The sequence below is a fragment of the Crocuta crocuta genome, unplaced genomic scaffold (assembly GCF_008692635.1).
Source record: "Crocuta crocuta isolate KB4526 unplaced genomic scaffold, BGI_CrCroc_1.0 scaffold443, whole genome shotgun sequence".
Lineage (NCBI taxonomy): Eukaryota > Metazoa > Chordata > Mammalia > Carnivora > Hyaenidae > Crocuta > Crocuta crocuta.
The window spans coordinates 168,887-176,459 of NW_027529446.1; the positions used below are offsets into that span (position 1 = coordinate 168,887).

Sequence of the window (7,573 nt, forward strand, 5' to 3'; positions counted from 1 at the left end):
ACCTGATCGCCTTCCTGGCGCACTACTTCGAGAACATGGGCCTGCGCTCGCCCGCAAACGGCGGCGCCGGGGAGCCCCCGGGCCAGCTCCTGCTGCAGCAGCAGCGCCTGGGCCGCGCGCTGTGGCACCTTCGCCTGGCACACCACTCCCAGAGGTGCGGGGCGGGGCCGGGCGGGGCCGGGCGGGGCCAGCTGCCCGCGNCCCCGGCCCGGGTGCCCCGGGGCCGCGGGTGGGGGGCGGGGGGCGCCGGTAGTTCTGGCCGGCTCCGTGTGTTGTGACGCCTTCCCGCAGATGCTGAGTTCCCCTTGCAGCCCACCCACTTTTTAAAAAATGAGGCGAGAGAGGTCCCTAGAAGCAGAGCCTGAGGCAAGCATCCACGTGTGGGTGATTTTATAAGGGGAGTGCTTCCAGAAGAACCCAGGAAAGGAGTGGAAGCCAAGCAAGGGAGTGCGCAAGCCTGACCACCAGGAGGCCCCCACGTGTGTCGGGCGCCTGCCCGCCTTTGGGCAGCCTCCCAGGAGAGTCACGGGTACAGGCCGAGCGCACAGCACAGAGAAGCTGGGAAGGGGTCCCAGGTGTGGGAAGGGGTGTGTGTGTGGGGGCATCTGAGAAGAGCATGTATGTTCCCTGAAGGTCTGCAGGGGCTGGGGTGGGAAGGGAGTCCCAGGTAGCCCATGGGCCGTCCGCTGAGATGGGGGATCATTGGTTTGGGGAAAGTGTGCGGAGTTGCTCGGGGACTCTTAAGTCGGCGCCGGGAGAACTTTGTAGCTGGAGGGTGGACAGGCGGGTCTGCGGCCCGGATGGGAGGGCGTCAGGAGAGCCCAGAGGAGCCCGGGACCCAACCTTGATGGAGCCCCAGCCCTGGAGAGCCCGTAAGAAAGCATGATCAGGCCAACCAGACATGAAGGCGGGAACCAGAAGAGAATGGCGTCCTGGGACATCTTCCAAGGAGAAAAAGTCGTCAGTGGCAGGGCCACCATGTACCGTTCTTCAGCGCTGCTTGAGCCCCTCACCTATACACGGTCACAAGTGAGGACACTGATACGAAGGCTTTTTGCAGAGCCTTTTCCTAATTCCCACAGAGGCTTCGTGCACTGGCAGAGGCCCTTCGCCCAGTGGCCTGTAGATGAGGGCTGCGAAGTGTCGGTTGGGTTTAGGGCCAGGAGGGCTCTACTCCTTCCCGTGGCTGCTGTAACAAACTACCACCAACTGAGTGACTTAAAACAGCATATCTGGGGCACCTGGCTGGCTCAGTTGGTAGAGCACCTGACTCTTGATCTCAGAGTTGTAAGTTCGAGCCCCATGTTGGGTGTAAGAGATTCCTTAAAAATAAAATCTTATAAACACACACACACACACACACACACACACAGAAAGTTATTCTCTCATGGTTCTGGAGGACAAAAGTCTGAGATCAAGTGTCGGTGACCCAGGGCGGTGCCCCCTCTGGAGACTGCAGGGGAGGGTCCTTCCTGCCACTCTGGCTCCGGGGTCCCCAGGTGTCCCTCATCCCTCCAGGGTCAGCCTCCCTCGTCTTCTGTGTCTCTGTCCTTTCTCTTCTGCGGACTTGGGTTTAGAGCTACTTCATCTCCTCTCCACATCCTGAATGAGTTACCTCTGTAAAGACTGTACGTATTTCCATATAAGGCCACTCACAGGTTCTGGATAGACATGCATTTTGGGGGGACTCTGGGCACTGCAGTGCCGGGGCTCTGGGAGCCATTGGCTGGAGGCAGCCTGGAGCAGCAGGGGCACCAAGGGTGCGGCGACCAAGGGCGTGTCTGCCGCTGGCCCCGGGGCTCCCCTGGGCTCCCCAGACTTGGGGCCAGCGCAGAAGACCGTGCAGTCAGGAGCCCCTGAACCTTGCTGGACGGGCCAAAAGCAGAAGCCAGGCCTGGCCAGTCCCTGCCTCTGAGGCGGGGCAGCTCCCCCCAGTGCGGATGGGCTGACTGGGCCGGGTTGGGGCTGTCGTCGGCATGAAAGGTTTGGGAAGAAGTCGTCCAAGATCCCCTTGTCCTGTGTCTTGCAAAATCAGAAGTGCTGGCCACCTGGACTGGTGGTGGTGGCAGCGGTGTCTAATCGGCCACCCCACTGCCAACCTCAAGTCCCCAGGAGCACAAGACAACCTTTATGAGACCTGCTGAGGGACGTGTGGCCACTAAGGGGCAGAGCCAGGGTCAGGTCTGGGCAGGGGCCCCAGGGCCGGCACTGGGGTGGCTGGGTACTGTCTCTGGTCTCCAGCTACCCGATGGTAATGACCAGAAGTGTCCACAGAGGTCACCAGGAGTCACCTGGGGACAGAATCACCCCTGGTCTAAAGCGAAATATTTCCATGTCTCCTTCTGGAGATACTCTACATGACATACACATCTTTTTAAAACAAACACACTCTTTACTGTGACGTGGATGGAGCCCTTGTGTGTGGCCGGGCTGGGTGGCGGCGGTGGGGAGGGGCTGCCGTGAGGCCAGTGCCCTAGAGATTGGGTGTCACCTTCCTCAGCACCCTGCCCAGAGCCATAATTAACTGTTAGGAGCCATAATCAATTAACTGTTAGCGTGTCTTCCTGCCCCAGAGGCCAGGAGGGTAAGACACACAGGCACCTGAACAGCCCTGGGCATGGCCATGCTGAGCGCAGAACCGGCCTCCCACATGCAGGGCACTGTTTTAAGTACTTGCCACGAATTCCACCCTGCCATCCTCGTGAGAGCCATGCGATGCAGGCGTTAGGACCCTCATTCTCCTGACCCCAGGGTGGGGTCCTCCCGCCAGGCTGCCACCATTTCTAGGCAGGAGTGAACTCGCTCGAGGGAATTGGAGTCTTGGGCCGCGTTGGCGTCAGTCAGGAGAGGCCGCGTCATGCGGCAGTGACAAACAGCCCTGACACGAAGGACTGCCTCTCACACCACAAGGCTGGGGCCTCGAGGGGCTGTGCTCACGGACTCTTGCTCAGTTTCCCCAAGCACGGCGGCAGCGAGCAGACCATGGGGACACCTGGCCGCGTAGCTCCACACACATGGTGGTGAAGACTCCTCATTTCAGGGTAGGGGGGTAGCCGGCCTGCAGAGCACCCCACATGTCAGAAGGGGGCAGCTGCGTGGGGAGGGCGCACCGTGACCCTGAGACCCCATGGGCCGGGGTGCCTGGGTGCAGGTGTGTGAGCCTTCAGGGGACCCTGACGCTGATGGCAGCCTTGAGAGAGACCCTGAGCCACTGCCCAGTTCCCGACCCGCAGACACTGAGGCCATAAATGTTTCCTGCCGTTTCAGGCTGCTGGGCTTGGGACGGTTTGTTACGCAGTGATAGCTAGCTGCTTGGGGCACCAGCAACCGCTAGGCTCGTTCACAGTGGGCCCCCCAAGCCTTTTCTCCTCCTGGTGGGGGGAGATCATGTTTCAAGGCCCTGAAGCTCCCGCAGGGGCCCCTGGGGGCTCGATCGGTAAGCGGCCCACTCTCAATTTCAGCTCATTTTGGCTCAGGTCATGATCTCACATTTTGTGAGTTAGAGCCCCACGTAGGGCTCTGCACTCACAACGCATGGCCTGCTTTGGATTCTCTGTCTCCCTCTCTCTGCTCCTCCTCCACTTTCGTGCTTTCTCTCTCTCAAAAATAAGACAAATGCGAGGTGGGGGGGAGGAAGGCTCCTGCACGGGGCTGGTTCGAGGCAGCAGCAGCTACCGCGGGTGGGTCGTGATAAAGGAGCGAGCGCCAACAGACGGTACCCACAGCGCTTCCCAGGCGTGGTCTCCCTGACCGTCCGTTCCAGCCCATCGGGAAGCCCCATGAGTGAGAAAAGAAAGGGGTTTGTAGCCAGACAGATGGAGAAGTGAGTCCCAGCTGGGAGAGAGACCTCCCCTCCCCCAGGCTACTGTTCTGTAGCCTCTGGGCCTTGGTTTCCTCCTCTGGAATGGGGCTCTGATCCACAGAGCTAACTGGGTCAGCGCATCCGTCCACAAGCCCCACACTGTGCAGCCGTGATGGCCATGGTGGCCAGCACGTACTGAGCACCCACTGCATACGGGCCAGCATTTGCTGAGGTCCATTGCTTGCTGGCCCGTAGAAAGGTGAGACAACGTGNGGCTCGTTCACAGTGGGCCCCCCAAGCCTTTTCTCCTCCTGGTGGGGGGAGATCATGTTTCAAGGCCCTGAAGCTCCCGCAGGGGCCCCTGGGGGCTCGATCGGTAAGCGGCCCACTCTCAATTTCAGCTCATTTTGGCTCAGGTCATGATCTCACATTTTGTGTGTTAGAGCCCCACGTAGGGCTCTGCACTCACAACGCAGGGTCTGCTTTGGATTCTCTGTCTCCCTCTCTCTGCTCCTCCTCCACTTTCGTGCTTTCTCTCTCTCAAAAATAAGACAAATGCGAGGTGGGGGGGAGGAAGGCTCCTGCACGGGGCTGGTTCGAGGCAGCAGCAGCTACCGCGGGTGGGTCGTGATAAAGGAGCGAGCGCCAACAGACGGTACCCACAGCGCTTCCCAGGCGTGGTCTCCCTGACCGTCCGTTCCAGCCCATCGGGAAGCCCCATGAGTGAGAAAAGAAAGGGGTTTGTAGCCAGACAGATGGAGAAGTGAGTCCCAGCTGGGAGAGAGACCTCCCCTCCCCCAGGCTACTGTTCTGTAGCCTCTGGGCCTTGGTTTCCTCCTCTGGAATGGGGCTCTGATCCACAGAGCTAACTGGGTCAGCGCATCCGTCCACAAGCCCCACACTGTGCAGCCGTGATGGCCATGGTGGCCAGCACGTACTGAGCACCCACTGCATACGGGCCAGCATTTGCTGAGGTCCATTGCTTGCTGGCCCGTAGAAAGGTGAGACAACGTGCCCGGGTCACACAGGAGGGGAGTGGAGTAACTGCACCTCCCCTCGCCATGGGGCAGGGCTCCCAGAGAAGATGAGTGTGAACCTCAGGGTTGGCCGGCCCCCTCCTCTCTGGGATCCTTGGCCTGACGTGAGCCGGCACTGAGCCTCAGTACCCATTGGTCGTGGTGGAGATGCTAACGGGCCATCAGCCACGGGAGCACTGGGCCACGGTCCAGGCGCTAGGCTGCTAATCCCGTGAGGGAGTGAGACACGGGGTTAAGCAGCCATGCGGGTGCCCCCTGAGCCCACACCGGGCTCGCCGATCAGCTCGCGAAGCCCCCAGCACGGCCAGGAGAGCAGGGCCAGCCCCTCCTGTACCGGCGATTTCATGCATCAGTCCCCGTGGCAGCCATTCAGCTCTGCCTTTGCAGCAACCACAAGCAACGCGTCATGAGGCCACGTGCCAATAAGACTTTATTTACAGAATAGGCGGGGGGAGGGGGCAGATTTGTCGCACAGGTGTGGCTGCCTACTTTTGGCCCGTGGGGCTGCAGCAGAGTGGAATGAGTTAACCCGTGTGAAACACTAGTCTCCGCGTTTGGCCGGGAGTGACTACCCCATAAGTGTAAGTGTGATTGTGGGGAGGGCCCTGTGGGGCGATGCCCACCAGGTGACTCAGCACATATCTGTAGTGCACCTGCTGTGTGCCAGGCAGTGCCCTAGGCACTGGGGCTCCTGGGCTGACATTCCGAAAGACATGACGCCTCACTGGGACATCTTATGCTGAGTTGGATGGTGGTAACTGCCATGAAGAAAAAGAGGAGGCAGGGGTGGTCCCCACAGAAAAGGTGACATTTTAGTAAAAACTCAAGAGGAGCTGGAGGAGCCATGGGGAGACCCAGGGGAAGGGCACTCCAGGCAAAGCACACAGTGTGTGCAAAGGCCCTGGGGCTCGACCAGGCCTGGTTTGTTGGAGGGAAATAAATGGGAGCCGGGAGGTTGGGGCCGGCGGGTGGGGGAGGGGTGCAAGGGCTGTGCCGGGCTCTGCTCCGCTGGCCCAACACTCCTGTCCTCCCGCAGGACGGCCTTCAACAACAACGTTGGCGTGGCCTATGAGTGCCTGAGCGCCAGCGGGCGCAAGAAGAAGCCAGGGCTGGACGGGCGCACCTACAGTGAGCTGCTCAAGCGCATCTGCCGGGATGGGGAGGCGCCCGAGGAGGTCGTGGCGCCGCTGCTGCGCAAGATCCAGTGCCGGGACCACGAGGCCGTGCCTCTGGACGTCTTCCGCGCCGGCATGCTCACCTGCTTCGTGCTCCTGGAGTTTGTGGCGCGGGCCGGCGCCCTCTACCAGCTGCTGGAGGACCCCGCCCTGGCCGTGGCTGACCGCCGCGTGGGCCAGGCCGTGCTGGACACCCTGGAGGGGGCCCTGCAGGCGCGCGACGGGGCTGCCACGCCGGCCCGCTTCCTGGAGGCCGGCTCTCGCCTGGGCCCCGACAGCCTGGCACTGGCCATGGACCGCGCCCTGGTGGCTCGGCGGCCCAGCTCCCCCATGACCCGGGAGGAGTTCCTGGAGAAGGCTGCCGCCCTCTTCATAGCCAAGGTCAAGCCGGTGGGCTGAGCAACCACACGTCTGCCCTGTACCCTCCACCCAGGCAGCTGGAGGCACCTCGAGGTGGGAGCCACCTGCCACTGGGCAGAGTGCGGACCTGGGACCAGAACTGGGGAGCCCCTGCATGCAGGGGGAGTGCGAGTGCAGGGAGCCCTCCCCACACCCGCCTTCCAACCTGGAATCACGCCCCAGCGCCTTCAGAGGCGAGGTCGAGGGTCCCAGAGAGTGAGCACCCCCTTCCCCCACCCCCACAAAGGTCCCTCTCCTCGGCAGTAATAAAGTCTGCGCTCAAGGCTGACCTGGTGTACGCGCTCCCCTGCCTCACCTCCACGTCGCTCCAGCCTCAGCTGCTCAGGGAGGCACCTGGGACCCACAGCCCTGAGACCCCGGAGGCCCTGCTGTCCACAAGTGCCCCCCCCCAACCAGTTCCTCCCTGGCCGCAGGTTCCCCAGCTGTCAGAGGAACAGTTCAGCCGGGCAGGTAACCATGACAGTGATGATGGGGACAACTGACATGTGTGAGCCCCGCAAGGAAGGTAAATCACCACCTGGACTTCGTGGGGAAATCGAGGCCCAGAGAAATGAAGGGTCACCCTACCTGCCAGCACAGTGCGTACTCCAGAACCCACAATCTCCACCACCTCCATCCCCTGCACACCTGTGAGGCTCCCTGGTCGCTGCTCACCAAGCGCCTGCTGGCACCCTGTCCCCAGCAGGGGACTGTTTCCTGCACAAGGAACTCCTCTGGGAGCAGGAGGAGGGAGTCCGGGTCACATTCTCAGCCCAGAACAGTCGCTGGCCAGTGACTTCACTCCCACGGCCTCAGCCTTCCCGGTAAAGGGGACCCAGGACAGCCCCTGTTCTGATTGAGAGAGACCCCGTGGGAACAGAGCTTAAACCGTTTACAGGCTACTGATGGCAAGGACTGCCTTGTCTCCCTGTTTCCTGTCCACACACCCCCGCCCCCCCCAGCCCCCGGCATGGGCCGGGCGATCAGTGAACCAGTGAGTTGTGGCCGCTGAGTACGTGTTTTCCAAAACCAACCACGGCAACATTTCTGTTCCCAAACACACTTCCAGAACATCCGTACTCCCCCCTCAAAAGGCGGATCGAGAGGTGAAATCTGCGTTCTCTCTTGTTGAATCTTGAGTGGCTTGTGTAACGCTACAC

General features: G+C 61.4%; 2 protein-coding genes across 2 annotated transcripts in view; both read left to right on the forward strand.

Moving 5' to 3' along the window:
- Positions 1-10: 10 nt before the first annotated feature.
- Positions 11-6,702, forward strand: TPGS1 (tubulin polyglutamylase complex subunit 1). Its single transcript, XM_077760570.1, has 2 exons — positions 11-154; positions 5,876-6,702. Exons 1-2 carry the CDS (start codon positions 36-38, stop codon positions 6,411-6,413), a joined length of 657 nt encoding a protein of 218 aa, XP_077616696.1. The 5' UTR covers positions 11-35; the 3' UTR covers positions 6,414-6,702.
- Positions 6,529-7,573, forward strand: part of CDC34 (cell division cycle 34, ubiquitin conjugating enzyme) — a 10,816-nt gene continuing 9,771 nt past the window's right edge. Inside the window, exons 1-2 of the mRNA XM_077760583.1 lie at positions 6,529-6,607; positions 6,678-6,884. Of these exons, the coding sequence (XP_077616709.1) occupies positions 6,529-6,607; positions 6,678-6,884 (286 nt within the window). The remainder of the gene's footprint in view (positions 6,608-6,677; positions 6,885-7,573) is intronic.